This window comes from Seriola lalandi, unplaced genomic scaffold (assembly GCF_002814215.2).
Source record: "Seriola lalandi dorsalis isolate HSWRI2012SDOR001 ecotype SW California unplaced genomic scaffold, Sedor1 jcf7180002054971, whole genome shotgun sequence".
Classification (NCBI taxonomy): Eukaryota; Metazoa; Chordata; class Actinopteri; order Carangiformes; family Carangidae; genus Seriola; species Seriola lalandi.
The window spans coordinates 791,611-807,414 of record NW_019525522.1 but is presented as its reverse complement, the minus strand read 5'-3'; the positions used below and the strand labels follow the sequence as shown (position 1 = coordinate 807,414).

General features: G+C 42.2%; 1 protein-coding gene across 1 annotated transcript; it reads right to left on the bottom strand.

Moving 5' to 3' along the window:
* Positions 1-4,069: 4,069 nt before the first annotated feature.
* sting1 (stimulator of interferon response cGAMP interactor 1) lies at positions 4,070-13,490 on the bottom strand. The gene is made up of 7 exons (XM_023395919.2): positions 13,313-13,490; positions 11,537-11,763; positions 10,947-11,139; positions 8,439-8,547; positions 7,926-8,170; positions 4,963-5,149; positions 4,070-4,544 (listed from the first exon to the last, which is right to left on the bottom strand). The coding sequence occupies exons 2-7, from the start codon at positions 11,761-11,763 to the stop codon at positions 4,261-4,263; spliced, it is 1,245 nt and encodes a 414-aa protein (XP_023251687.1). The 5' UTR covers positions 13,313-13,490; the 3' UTR covers positions 4,070-4,260.
* Positions 13,491-15,804: the final 2,314 nt, after the last annotated feature.

Below are 15,804 nucleotides of genomic sequence, written 5' to 3'. Positions count from 1 at the left end.
TCGAGAGTCCAGTAAAGTGTGTGTGTGTGTGTGTGTGTGTGTGTGTGTGTATGAGCACATCAGGTCTAGACAGGTGGCATGAGCCCTGCCTTACTCACAGGTTGAGTCACATGTTCTGACACACGCTGCTCAGACACACACTCACACCTGGTGGAGCGTTGGAAGCGTATCCACTAAACACAGGACTGTGTTTTGCTTCTCCATCAGGTGCATAAGGTTTATGAACGGTAACTCCCACCGCCATGAAAAATATTCCTTCAAAATTAATCCACAATATGTTTACAAAGGGAGACTTATAAGAAATACTGTAGTGCTTCATGATATTACTGAGGAAATAGGAAATATAAACAATCACACTGGTTTTCAGCTGCCTTTCCCTGACTCTTTTTGTTCAAACATATTTTTATTAAAAATTTTTTGCAAAGCAGAAAAGAAGGCAATGCCCAGACACAATAAAACAACACACAATACAGAAATACAAATAAAACAAAAGGAGGCAACACACGCATGATTAAAATCAAGTAGAGCAGCGGTTCTTGCATCTGGAAAGCCAGATACACTTTTCAGTTCAATATCTTACTAAGCTCCAGCTGCACATCCTTTTTCCAGGACAGTTCTATCGTCCCCACTTTGTCCTCTGAGCCGCTCTTCATCAGTTTTAAAGCAGTTAACTTTTAGGGGCGCCGTGGTCTTGACCCTGTCACCTCCCTGAACCCCTGTTCCCAAATCTGCCATTTATTTAACTTTTCCTGATTTTCATTTCATTGTAAACTGCTATCATTGTGTGCTATAAGTAAAGTGTATTATATGCATCAGGCCACAGGTGAGAGGCATATGTGGAACAAACTTTGCAAACTATTTGTGCTGCAGAGGAAACTGTGGAAACTGTTATCAGAATAGTCATTAATATTCCCTTCAGTTGGTCTGGTATCAGGGTTCATCGTAAAATTTCAGTTGAACAATGTCTTGTTCTTCTCAGGACCACAAGACACACACACACACACACACACACACACACACACAGCTACTACTACTTTCCTTAAAATTTTCCCTGCTGGCATGACGTAAGAGTAGGAAGGTAGTGCTTCTGCAGGTTAACCTCACTTGCCTGAATCACCTTCTTGGGTAATCTCCCTTCTGTGGCGTCTCAGCTGACGGCCAATCACATTCACACCAGAGGCTGTCGTCAGAAAGACTTGCCACCAAGGAGGAAGTGTCTTTCGGTGGAACTGCAGGGGAACTACAGCTTGTGGTGATAATGTACACTCATTACCTTACTAATATTGACCTATGTGTGTGTGTGTGTGTGTGTGTGTGTGTGTGTGTGTGTCTGTGTGTGTGTGTGTCTGTGTGTGTGTATGTGTCTGTATGTGCCTTTTTATGTGTGTTTTTAAAACACACAGCACAATTCATGTTTTATTAATTCATTAGTCAGTTCAAATTTGTCTTCTCAGTTTTTTGCCAGTTCCAAATGAATTTCTTCTCTAATGCATAGAAAAATTGCATTTTCAAACTCACCTTGAACAAATATTACAAACTGTGAGTGATGATGGTCACAGGTTTAATGTCTCATGGCGTCATGGACCTAGGTACGCCCTTAACAAGTGTGTCATTCAATAATCCCATGAACTGAAACAGAGTTATCACTAGTTCAGATGAGCTCAGGTCACTGATATTCAGTCTCCTTAAATCTGCTTCAGTAAACAGTCAGTGTCCTGCTCTGCGTAAACTCAGTCACAATGGTGCCAGTGTTATCCATCCATCACCATCAGTGTCAGCTGATGTCAGCTGGCTGGGATGTGGTGTTTTCAGTTGAGAACAGGTCAGACCTGTCTCCTGTGGCCACCACTAAAACTCACATATCTGTGTGAGTGTTGTTTTTTAAAATCCTTATGTAACAAAGACGGAACATGATCAAAACACACACTAATTCGTACCAGCATCCAAATGAGCACAAGTTATTGATATACACATTGATTATATTGCCTGCTACAGCTAAAGCGTCATGCTGTGTTAAGAATACACCACTGTCCACAGTTTAGTTTAGGGCTAAAACTAGTGATTGTTTTTGCTCTAGATCATCAATTATAAATATTTCTTTAATTAATCAAATACTGTTTACTATAAAAAAATGTCTAAAATAATTCTACATTGCCATCACATGACTGTTTTCTGTTCAACAGCAGGAAAAACCCAGAGGATTTCAGGTTACAGTGAAATGAAATGGAGAAAAGAAAGTATATTTTTATGTTTGAGGTTTTGAGGTTTGTGCACCTGACCGCTCCAAAGCTGACAAGCTTCACAGTAGCGGTCTCTGATAAAGAAAGTATATTTTGTGTACTTCATTTGTTCAGATTGTGTTATCAGAGGTCTTAAACTGGTGACCAAGGCTCTTTTATTGTATGTGGTTAATGTGTGTGAATTATCAGAGCTCCTGTAGTGTAAGTGAACTTTAGACCTACAAAACCTTTAAACCTTCATACAGCGGTTTCCAAACTTTTTGACTTGTGATACCCTTTGGAAATATGGTTATAGTTGATGAGAAGAATGGTGCTCTTATCTGTCTGTGTGATATGAAAGAGCCAGCAATTAGCTTAGCATTGCATTAGGACCGAAAGCGATGGGAAACAGCTTGATTCTGTCAAACAGAAACGTAAAAACATGTTGGACTGTTCCTTTTAAAGTCTACTTGTGACTCTTCATCAGAGGGAATGGCCTCAGCCTGGAGGTTATGAGCAGTTCAGCCAAAGAAGACTAGTTTTCCATCTCTGACTTAAATTTTGAAGGATTTTTAGAGGATCAAGAGATACAAAAAATACACAGAATGACACCAGGAAAAAACAATATAGAAAAGTCAAAATATATTTTGTGTAACAGAATTTCTTTCATCATATCCGTTGGGGTTGGGAATCACTATCTGAAAGAGCTTCATGCTAACTTATCAAGCCTACTTCATGCAAAGTGCCGCTGAGGTTCCAACAATGCTCTATTGTTTTATTCCCTTTTTTTTTTGTTGTAATCTACGCGCTACAATATGCACTATTCAAAGGCTGTGTGGTAAATGCAGTGTGCTCTAGATCAGATCCCTCTGTCCTCCCCACCTCTGCTCCGTCGAGACGACAGACGGGCTGTTAACGTATCTGATGTAACCTCACCGAGCTGTTTCAGTTGCAGTGCTGCGGGTCATGAGGTGTGTGTGTGTGTGTGTGTGTGTGTGTGTGTGTGTACATGTGAGATGCAGATAAACAGGCGTGGTGTCAGGTGTCTTGTGACTGCTTCTTTTGTTTACGCAGTCATAAAACACACTCTTGTACATTGTATTCCTCCAACCCCCACTCTGCCAAACACGTCTTTTTCTGAGCTCTACTGCCTTCGGGACTTTCCCCCTGTTTTTCTCTTTCTCCTGGTCTACCTGTAGCTCTGTTTCACCCATAATAAATGTCCATTTTGACTTCAAAATGATAGTCATTTTACTTCACTAATAAAACTATTATAAATCATCATCATTCATGCATTTAATCATGTTTGCAGAATTTGTTGAGGGCAAAATCGTTGCATTTTGAATATCTCACTGTGATTTCTGAGTTCAATTTAAAAATGAGGCAAAGACTACTCAGTGAGCCGTCTGGTAGTGTCCACAGGAGTACAGGATGTCACGCAACCTTTGTTCAGACTCTTAATTTAACTATATATTAACTGAATGGGCCAATGTGTGCAGAAGATCATGTCCTGTTCTCTGAAGGAGGAAGGACGATGACAAACTCTCTTCTAAACAACTTCACTACCTTTGCTCTGAAGCAAGATGTACTCCCTGCACAGTCTGTCCAGGGTTTTTCCAATGTACACATACTGTTTGAATGTCAGTGCTGTGGACTGATCAATACATCCATTTACACACAGAGCGATCTCTTAAAATAAGTCAGTACATATTCGCACAGATCGCACATATCTTAATCTGTCAGTGTCTGAACTTCTGTGTTCCTGTCACTGGACAGGCAGCTCCTCAGTCTCTGGGACATGTCACCAACCAAACCGTTCAGTAAAGAAAAGGTCAGATGAAACATAGCTCTTCTTCTTATTCTAAACAAATGTTTGTATTTATTTGATATTTTCAGATATTAATTCAGACACAGGCAGATAATACTCAGTTAGGGTCTGTAAATAAAACCTCGATGAATGAAATGTAGCATTTTTAATTCCCAAACTTTCAGTTAGAAGAATATAGCATGACAGACATGAAACACAGTGGTTGTTTCCTGTTTATGTTTGTCCGTGGTAATAGTCGGTGTCCTCAACAGGTTCCTTCAGAGGTAAAGGTTCCTCCAGGCTGTACATGAGCGTGGGCTCTCTGCTCATTGGCTCGGGATGGTGCCACTCGCCATTCATGAGCGGAGGGGCACTTGGCGGGGCACGTGAAGTATTTGCTAATGGGTGCACCATCTCCTGTTGAGGAGGCGGGGGGAGGCAGAACTCCTCTTTCTCCTGCTGCTGCAGGTGTCTGAGGATGGCCTTGGACAGGAAGTGAGGGTCGTCCTCATGCTCGTCTAGAAGAAGAGGGAAACAGGATGTATGGTTTGTTTAAGCGTGCTGCCTCTAATCATTTTCACTGTTCTGAGCTCGTTCTGTTTGAAAGGTGTGGCTGGCTTCCTCACTGCCATCACATGAGGCCAAGATAACAGGAACGAAGCCAGAAAAGTCCCCAGCGCTGACACTCTGACCTTCACTCTTCCTTTTAGCTGTACACCATGCAGCATAATGCCGCTGTGTAACAAAACCTTTTTAAAAATACATAAATTAGAAAAAACACTCCATAAACACACAAATCCTGATTGTCAGTCCTTGTGGGGAAGTGGATAAGCTAAAACCTGAAATCCCCCTAAAAGCAGTCTGTCTCATGCCACAAGGTGTGTTCACTCACACTAACACGCACACAGACGGACACACACTTGGCTGTCCTCGTACCGTTGAGGAGGATGAGTTTGTAGTGGTTGCGACACTCCAGTGAGTGCTCCAGGATGTCCTGCAGGGTCCTGTAGAAGAGTAGGACCTGCTGCCTGCGCTCAGGCTCCCCAAAACCAGCACTGCTCTGCTGGGACATCTTGTAGAGTGTCAGCAAGGGCGTCGCATACTCTACCACACACTCATGGGCCTGTTGAAACACACACACATACACACATGCACACACATTAAAAAAAAAAAAAAACAGAGATAAATGCATTTCCTGAACAGATAATCCTTTAAAAGCTTGTGGCACTCTTGCACCAGAAATGTTTGATTACCATGTTTTACAGGTAGATGGTGCTGTTACCGCACTTCAATATGTTAGTCCTCCCCTGGTGAGTTCTCAGGTTTAACCAGGAGATGGTACTCACGCTGTGTATGTACTACGCTCTGAATATGATACTTTTATATCTCAAAGTAAAGTGTTTCTTTTGTGACTCAAAGTATGTTCAAAACAAGAAAACTAATGCCTAATGCTATGCTGAAATGTTTAGAGCGAAATATATTCTTATCAATAGAAATACCAATAAAGCCATCAGCCAATAAGTAAGGTAAGGCAGACAGGGCTCAGTCCAGCCATTCATGTGAAGTTGAACATCGGTTTGTTTCAGTGGTGGAAGAGATACTCAGACCTTCTACTTGAGTAAAAGCTGCAATGCAACAATATGAAAATATTTAGTAAGTAGAATCCTGCATTCGGAGTCACAGTTATAAACATTACAAGCAAAATGTTCACTTACTATGTAACTTACTCAATACTATGTAACCCTTGCTGAACAGCAAACACTGTGGTCACAAGTGACAGTAAGGGTACATGATGACAGTACATGTTTCTGTCACTGCAGCCCACACACAGAGGAGTTCTCAACTCAGCAAAATGACTCAGCAACGTCGGTTTATAAAGTAACATCTGTCTAAAGTTTGCTAACGTCAGCTCTGTAAACTAATGGTCATACCAGACATATTAATGATGTATTGACAAGATATTACATTCATACGCAATAAAACTAGATGAGGTAACACAAGCTTCCTCTTACATCTGAAAACTGTGTTGCCTCATCTACCAAAGGTCACAGTCTCTTTTAAAGACTGTGTAACTATGCAGCAGAGTGTGATGCACACATTTCTCCCATAACCACTATTAAAGTTTTCAGCAGCTTGTGCCACAGTCGCCCTTCACTGGGTTCGGACCAGACGGGACAGCCTTTGTTGCCCTCCACATTGACGAGCCTTGGGTGTGTGTGTTTTGGTTCTTCAGTGTATATATCATTGAAATGTTATCACTAATGCATTTATATGTAAGCTGAATTTTAATGTTCCAGCTGGTCAAAGTACAGCTCTTTTTACCTACTACATACTTTACTTTACATACTTCATATTTACTATAGTGAAGTAAGTACAGAAAATTAATTGGCAATTATTTTGACAATTGTAAATTTTCAATCAATATCTCCAACAACTCATTGGTTTCAGCTTTTCTTTCTTTTATATAATTGTAAACTGAATCTCTTCAGGCTTGAAGATGTCAGCTATGAAGATGTCATAATGAACTCTGTGGTGGACATTTATTCACATTTTATAGATTAAGCAGTTATCTGAATGATTAAAATAGTGGTCATCAGATTAATCTACAGTGAAAACAACCATTAGTTGCATCCACATAATCACATTTCATATGTAAAATCTTAATCTGTGAAGTAACTATAGATGTTGGACAAATGTAATGAAGCCAAAAGTATGATAGATAGTAAAATGTGAGGTAGAATTATAAAAATAAACAAGCACCTAAAACCCGTACGTAAGTGTATTGGAATTAAAGCCAAACATTCCTCATCATCTCACTCTGTGTAGTGACTGCACCTGCAAAATACAGCCACAACCTTGTTCTGGTAAACACTTTGAAATAACTGGTAGCTATTTTTGGTCTGACATGAAACAGAGGATGCTTTTTCTGAAGCCCCAAACTTCCCTTCCCTTGACTAAAATACAGAGCCAGTTTGAGTACAATCACTGTTAGATTTGCTACATCAAAAACATTGAATATAGAACACACTGACGTGCTATCTTGAACTATTGGGGGAAAAAACACACCAAAACAGTCCCTTGAGTCTGTCACTTTACTGTGACTCCCTCTCTCTCTCCCTCTCTCTCTCTCTCTCTCTCTCTCTCTCTCTCTCTCTCTCTCTCTCTCTCCGCCACATTTAAGCAGTGCAGTCTTTACAAATCTGATCAAAGGAGAAAATATCAGCACACCGAGTCTCTCAGCCCACACTGGCAATAAGAAGACTGACACTGAGTTGAATTGCAGCACAAGTAGTTCAGCATTCAAGCTTCAGGTTCTCTGATAACCTTATTTAATACTGACTGAATATTTTTACACTGAACCTGGGAGGAGAAATGTATCTACCTGTGATCTGATACAGATAACTTATTATAAACTTTAAGTCTGACCTGTAACTATCATTTCAGACTGTTATTTACACAGTTTTACACTGTTATTGTCACACCGTGGTGAAGTTGTCTTGTCCTGGGTTTGTTTTGTCCTGTCATTTCCTGTTTTATTTTGAAAAGTAATTCTCCTCTCGTTTCAGGTCACTTGCCCTTCCTCATGTGTCTCAGTCTGATTGCCCTAAGTGTTTCCACCTGTCCCCTATTTCCCTCCATGTGTTTAGATCTGTGTTCCCCTTGTCTTGTGCCAGAGTGTCTTTGTCCTCGACCTGCACCCGAGCCTTTGTCCATGTCCACAGCCATAGTGATCGCCAAAGTAAGTCGTTTGTACCTCGAGAAGAGTGATTTTTGTTCTTGTCATAGTTTAAGTTCATAGCCCTTTTGTTTTTCCTCTTTAAGAGTGAATTTTTGTTTATTCCTTGCCTTAGCCTATTTCCAGAGTCCCTGCCTGACAGTTATTTTACGCTCACACCTACCTTCCCACGCTCGTCCTGTATTCTGTAGACGCTGTGCTTGTAGACACGGCCCCGGACTCCTGCCCTGTCTATGTTGTTGTTTGGGAGGTTGTCATAAAAACGGATGTTGTCGTCTTCATCTTCCAGCTTGTGAGAGATGTTGGAGTTGAGAGGAATAAGGATTAGGAGCTTCCTGGAGCCGCGACCCCAGAAGGGACTGCTGGCCTGATGGGTGGCACGAAATGATGCGATGGAATCCTCCAGACCTGGAAAACACACAACTCAATAATTTAATCTTTAATGTGTCCATTCACATACATTCATATCTATGGAATCACTACAATGCACCAAAACACACCTATTTGGGGCTTAGAAGTTATCTTAAAAGCATATACAGTATATCTAGCTAAACTGATCATATGATATAGGTCCACGACTTCTTATATGCAAATGATAGGTGTGTAAGTTAAGAGACAATGAGTACAAACCAAATATCCATAGTGTGTGTGTGTGGTGTGTTTTTAAGTTACTGACATGGCAGCACCAGTTGCAGGTAGCCCAGGTAGAAGGACCAGGCCAGGCCGTGGGCTACGTTCATCTTCCTCCCCTCGCAGATGTCTGACACCTCCACCTCCGATGGACCCTGCACATCGACCACAGAAAACAGCTGGAAGGATGTCACAACACCTCAGCTCTGCCCAGGAGGCAAAAGAAAAGGGCATCCCTGCACCCAAGCTGCCCTTTCCTACGCATATTTTTAGATAGAAAAAGGCAGGACACAGAGACAGCTAAATGCTGAAAGCTTGAGATGGGTTGAATCTATAATGCTGCCAGTTTCTCTGAAGAGTGAGCAAAATTATACAAGTCTTTGAGGACAGTATGAGTACTATAGTCAATGCTGATGAAGAAGGAATTTTGTGTCTATTTTTATTCCATAAATGCCATCTCAATTACAATCAACTGATCCTTCAGGAAGTGGTCTTTCACAGGGACTCTTCTGTCTGAAGTGTCTTATGCTAAAACTGAGCTATTTTTCAATTCTCCCATGGTGCTCTGCTGAGCTGTAAAAATATGCCTCTCTATTAAAACAATCTTAACTGACCAGGACTGTGAAGATAGAGATTTCTCTTTCCAGTTTTTCCCATTGTTCAGGACATGAAGCACATTTGACACAGTTTTTACTTATAAAGATATTGTGTTAAAGATAAATGTATTATCTAGTGTAGAATTTTCCTTTAAAGATGACTGAAGTATTTCTGGTTTTATTTTCTGAAAGTATCCTGCCGGCTGCTGGAACTTGCACGATCAAACATGTTATTAGCTAGTTGCCGTTAGCTAAAGTGTATGCTTTCATGCTAGCACAAGTAGTAAGTGTCTCAGAGACGCTGGCCTGTGTTAGCTTGGACCGGAGCTCTGTCTATGGTAAACGTGTTTAGTACATGTCTGAACAAATCGGTAACACATTGAGCCACCACTGTGACTGTGCATGTAAAGAGGGAGGTGGTTCTGGGACAGTTGAGCTCTCAGGACCCAACTTCAGCAAAACATCAGTTATTGAGAGGGTACCCACCTGATGACCCTGTAGACATGTTCACACATATTGAAACCATTTTCTCTTTTGTAAGGTCAAGGGACATGCCAGAGGTGTTGCTAATTAGTAACTGTTTGAAAGTCTAATGGAGCAAGATGAGCAGGGAGAGCAGCTGGACTACTGAGTGGGCCATGGTATTCAGATTAAACTGCCTATCAAGCCAGTGGGGCCAGCCATTGTCTTGGAGCAATATAATGTAGATGTAACATGTGTAATCCTACACTTGGCTGGAGCTAGGCCAGAGCTAAAGAATGGTGTCACCTGTCAGAGGGCTCATGTATGACGGCACACCCTGACACTCACTGCAGGGTCTAATGAGAGGTCAAAACATCATTTACCATGAATGCTGGGTTGAGATGAGGTTTTGGACAAATGCTGGTCCTTCATTTCCGTCTGTGTTTGAGAGTAGTTAACATTAGCCCTCTCAAAAGTGTATTTGATTAGCTTTTCTTAGCTATGGGCAGTGAAGCACAAGCTGAATGACACTGCCTTATTATTATATGGATTATTATCTTAAATGTAATCCCAAAACTGGTTTGCAGTAGTTATCGCTTCAGCACAAACATGGTTGAGATGTCCCAGATTTCCATGCCTTCTAGCTGCGTTTTGCCTAGACTGGTGCTTATCAGGGATCATGGCAGTTACATTACAAGGTGCCTGCATGCTAAGTTAAAGGGCTGTATCACTGTTTTACTATGTTGTAGCCTCTTTTCTACAAATTACGTAAGTGCACCCAAAGCACACAATTGATTATTACAGCTTTCAGTGTATTTTCCATAAGTCAAATGTTTCCATTTACGGTATTTATGGTTGTATGAATGGAAACTAATGGCAGCCTGGAAGGACACTCAAACATCTACCTTGTAATATTTAAGGGATTATCGTTTTGTATGTTTGCATTACAGCAGAAGAGAAAAACCAAGATCCCAGTGGTGTCCATTACCCCTTTTCCACCAAGGCAGTTCTGGGGCTTGTTCGGAGCCAGAAACAAGTTTTCTTGTTTCGACAGACAAAGAACTGGCCCCCTGCCGGGAAAACCGGTTCCACGGTGGCACCAACACTCTGCTGGGCTAGAACGAAGAACTGCTCACGTCAGGAGCTGGGGGAGGGGTTATCGCGTCCAACAAGACCAACCAAAACTAGATGACCGCCATTTTAAAAAAAACAAGCGGTATCATAGCGATCACGACGAGCAGCAGAAATGTGTTGGACCAGCCGTGTTTGCATGCCAATGTTGGCTCACCAAACCAGGAGCAACATTTGCAACGCTACGATGTCATCTGCCATTGTTGTTTATGTGCTTGGCGCAAGCGTTGCTGGGAAAATGGAGATGTATGAACTGACATCATCACAAGTTGAACCAATTACAAACCAGCTCGAGCACTAGCCCAGAACTAGCACTAGGTTCATCTTGGTGGAAAAGGGGTATGTGTGTCAGGTCTGGATCTCACCAGGACTCCTAGGCTTTTAAACAACGTGTAAAGAACTGAGGCCAGGAAGAGGAGTTTCCAACATTGGCCTTCATGTGGCAGAGGATGTCCAGCCAGGTAGAGCAGAAGGCCTGCCAGTCCTGCAGCCAGCAGGGTCTTCCCCCCCAAACCACAGACTGGCAGCACGTGGCTCAGCAGCCGTTGACCTCGATACCTGGTAAAAATGAATTAATAACAGAAGGAAAGAGTGTAATGTTGTCCCTGTTACCATGTGTGCACTGTGTAACTGTTGGACTGGTGAATGCTCAGTTTAGCATTTTAACATCACTGAAACATTTCATTAATTTAGGCATTAAAACCACGACAACGAGCTGAAAGACACTAAAACGCTACATAGAGCTGAGGGGAACTGCAGTCGTGTTATAATTGTCTGTGGTTTTTTAGTGTACACATAGCAACTGATCCACAGTTAATTAGAAAAATGTTAAAGCAAAGCCAAGTCACACAAAAACAAACAAAAAAAACATTTAAGAGATATATCAAAGGCAGCCCAGACCACAAGCATTGAACGCTTCAATCTGTCTCTCTTTGTGCTCCAACTGATCTCTCACCTTGTGTTTGAATGGTACAACATTTCCTCTGCCAGCAGACACAGCCCGTGCAGCAGAGGGCCAAGGGTCACGATGAGTATTACCATGGCAACCCAGCCAAATAACCTTTCAGGAGACAGAAACACGATGGCTGCTATTGTTATGGCAGCCAGTGTCGCAGCACACACTTTGGGCAAGTTCCCACGAGGCCGAGGGATCAGAGCATCCTGATCTCGGTGGCATTGCATCTGTGAGGGAACAGTCACCCAGTGTCAGGGGAGTGCTTTCATACAAACAGATATATCAGTCGCTCAGTGTGTAGGGCTGGCTCACCACGAAAACCTTATCAAACCCATTTTAATCAAGTCTAAACCATGTAGTAGTCAAGTGAGAAATATATATTTAATGTTTCCTTTGAAGTTAATTTGGGGAATTCAAGGTTCTCACCTAACAACACCAAAACATTACAAACAAACAAGACCTATTCTTCTTCATCATCAGCTGTCACATAAGAGCTTCTTACAGTCAGTAAATACAACAGAATCCAGAAGTGTGGGGTTAGGAATTTGAGGGGAAAGTAATGAGACTTTAAAAGCTTGGATTTACTCTGAACTGCACAGGCCTTCTCTACTCTCTGTGGACTGAAACCTGTATGTTGTACATCTGGCTCAGTGGTGGCAAAAAATCTTTTTTTATCCCCATACCCTGTTAATAGAAATACAGCTGCTATGACATCACTGACAGGGGAGTGGCGAGATATAAAACATAGTGGAAAGTTTCCACGTACAGAAGAGAAATGTTGTGTGATTGCCTTTGATCTAACTTTAACTTATTTTTCACTTGGAAACAGAGGCTGTGTCTAAGATCTTGAACTGTCATGGTGGCCAGCATCTGTTACTCCTCGAGCTTATTAGTCAACAAATGTGTGGACTAAAGGGTCTTTTTTATAGATTCCCAACAAAAGACATATTGTAAGGTTTTTATGTACGGTGCGTGATTCCTTCAAACATTGTCCAAAACTGTATTTGACCTTTTGGCATTAGTGTGTTTCTCACGTGATGAGGCTGTATAAAAATAACAAGTTCTGACTTTAGTGAAAGCAGATTTGCCTATGATTAAATGATTTGGATACAGTTCAAAAGCTGCAGTTAGCATATGTGTGCTTTCTGCTCATCCATTGTACTGCAAGTTACACACACTCACTCAATTACATCCATTCCACAGTGCAATAAAATGTAATGGAGCTACAATGAGGTAAATGTCCCATAAGTGACACAGCAAAAGACAGAGCTTTATCTAAGCTTCAGCTTCATCTAAGATCCTTGACAAAGAGGTTTAGAGTCCATCAATGCACAGAGACAGCAATGGTGAAGGTTACAAATGACCTTCAAATCGCATCAGAGACTTGTCTCTGTAAAGACTACAGACCTGCTCTATATAGAAAGTGCCCTGAGATAACTTCAGTTATGATTTGGTGCTACTGTATATAAATGAAATTTATTTGATTTGATCTAATACAGTTTAATGAAGCAGTAGATTCAAGCACACAGCCTAGATTGAAGTTGTGAAATTGGTCAGAACATTAAAAATAATAATCAACTTACAGCTTCTGTGAATACAAACAACCTCTGATTTCCCTCTGAGGTCAGACCCCCCCCCCCCCCCCCCCCCTCCGCTTTCTAGCTGTGCTGATGTCTAATGCCAGTGTGTCTAATGTAGCGAGGAACAGTCAGTTTAACTCTATCAAAAGTGTTTATCAAAATGAGACCAGACAAAGAAATGTATTTCAGCACTCACCTTGGTGTGTTTTCTCTGATCCAGACTTGAGAGATATCCTTTGTCTGCTGTTCGCCTAATGCCTCTCCCCTCTTGCTCTCTCCGCCCCTTTAATCATAGTCCAACACTTTCAGTTTCGATTTCAGTTAAACTAGCTCTCTGCCTGATGCATGATGTCAGCTGAACATCACAGTAAGGTGGTGTGGGTGTTACGGACGGTTTCATGGTTCTCACATTCTGTCCTGTTTGTCTGGCAGCTCCACTTTTCCACCGTCAATAACTTTCAAACCCTGCCACTCCTGCCTGCCTGGTTTTCCCGCCTGCAGGCTTAACCCCTAACCCTAACCCTGCACACACCTGTTCCCATTTACCGACTCTTCCCCTCTGTATATATATACCTCCCTGTTTGAACTCCCCAGTTGTCAGATTGCCAAGCTCCTCAGACCTTAGTTTGCATAGCTTTCATTTCCTGTTCCTGCCTGTTTGTCTGCCTGATTGACTGTGATTCTTCCCGCCTGGTGTCTTTGCCTTTTTAGACCATTCCAGTAAAATCTATTTACCTGCCATTATTGAATTTTTGAGTCCTGAATTTCTCAGGATAGAGAGAGAACAAAGATTTGTGAGAGAGGAAGTTCACACTATAAAGATATAAATACTTTTGTAGACAGCAGATTTTTATTAAGACCTTTTATTTTCAAAGGTGAAGTTGGGCTCCAGTGAAATTGCTGTTGAAATATTTCACAGATGTTACATTGGCCATTTTGTGCCCTTTTTTTTTTTTTTTGTGTCCGCTGGATGTGAAAACCAAACTGAAGTAAAAAGCAGCCTTCAAAACAGCTGCTCTTTGTCAAAGACTCTAAAGGTCAGATTATTTTCACATTTGGTGTTCTGATGATGGAGGACATTGTGTAACACATTAGTTCAAAACTCCCATAGCTGCTCAACTGGGCTGAGATCTGGATTAACCTCTTCAGCGACCATGAAGCAAAAATGTATTGTTCCCAGCAGAGTCCTGCACACGCTCAGAAAAGCTCTGCTGGAAGCTCAAACACAAAACAAGGAGCTGGCCAATGAAAATTATGATTTGAGAGTGAAGATGACCATCAAGCAGCAGAGTTGGGAGGAGGAAAAACAAAAACTGACCAAGGCTCAGCAACAGCCAGGTCAGACAGAGGTGGAGAGAAATGAGGCAGAAACCCGCTCCCTTCAGGAAACTCTCCATACCCAGCAGGTGGAGTACAACAAGGCCAAAGTCCACTGGCAGAACCGATGTGAAAAGTTCGACGTGTCGTGGTCGATGGAGAATGAAAAGACCAGAGGGTTCTTGAGACAGGAGGAGGTGGCCACCAAGACAAAAACTTGGACAAGAGATGGACAAGAAGGTGAGCCAGGTCATCCTGGAAAAGTGTGATCTGGCAAAGGAGGCAAGTGTCCAGAGAGCACAGGAGCTGGAGAGAGAGGCCCAAAAGATGGAGGAGCAGTGGCTCGGCAAAATGAGCCAAATGGAGGAAAAGATCCAGCTGCTGACACAGAAGAACATAGAGCTCCAGGTACGCCACCTCATCTGATCATTTTGATTGAGTAATGACTTGTTGCATTGACAGCTTGTTCAGAGAAAATACTCAATATATGTTTTCTCTCTTTTCTAGGAACTCGGCCAAATGACGGACAAGGAGAAGCGTAGCTCAAGAAAGAGCGAAAGAAGACAAAGAAGGAGGAAGAAAAGAGACTGAGGAAGGAGAGGAAAGAGAGGGAAGCCAGAGAGAAGAAAGAGAAAAGGGCATTTGAGAAGGTGAAGGAAAGACTGAAAAGAGAGAACAGCAGGAGCAAGAGAAGAGGGAAAAGAAGACGTACGAGAAAAAAAGACGAGAGAGGAGTAACCTCCTTTCTCCCCTCATAACCCCACCCCTTCCCTTAACCCTTACCTCTTCTCTCTCCATCTCTCCACTCTTCCTCTTCTTTCTTTCCCTTTCTCCATCCATCCATCACAATGGTGATAACACCATTACACCAAAGGTATCACATCTAACAGTATATACAGCTGGTCTCTCCCCTCCTCTCTATCTCTCTCTCCTCTTTCCCCCATTCCTCTCCTCTCAACCCAACCGGTCGAGGCAGACGGCCGCCCACCATGAGTCTGCGTCTGTCCGAGGTTTCTTCCTTTTAAAAGTCATGTATTACATTTCTGTATAGGGCTTAAAGTTATGAGTAATTGAGGGCGTGGTCACTTTGAGTGACAGGTGGGTACTGTCACAGGCCACTAGCTGTCTGCTAGGCGTCACCTCGGCTAATTCGAGTCACTGAACGTGACCTCTCTACTGTGATTGTAGTGTTGGTGCCTTTTGGAGGATTTTTCATGCAAATATTGGACAAATAATCTGACAGAACGTGACAAAGTCTTTGCTGCTGTTTCTTTTGAGGTGAGTGCAATTCTAGTATTATTTTATTTATATGTTAGCACTAATTAGCAGGTAACGGTGTCTGCGCTAACCCCCCCCCCCCCCCCCCCCCCC

What these genes read in the sequence shown, in the direction of transcription:
- sting1 (XM_023395919.2), bottom strand. Translation starts at nt 11,763, where the DNA reads ATGCAATGCCACCGAGATCAGGATGCTCTGATCCCTCGGCCTCGTGGG. An exon ending in TTAAAAGCCTAGGAGTCCTG is followed by an intron (nt 8,548 to 10,946) that starts GTGAGATCCAGA and finishes GTCGATGTGCAG; the next exon opens with GGTCCATCGGAGGTGGAGGT. An exon ending in TACAGGACGAGCGTGGGAAG is followed by an intron (nt 5,150 to 7,925) that starts GTAGGTGTGAGC and finishes GTGTTTCAACAG; the next exon opens with GCCCATGAGTGTGTGGTAGA.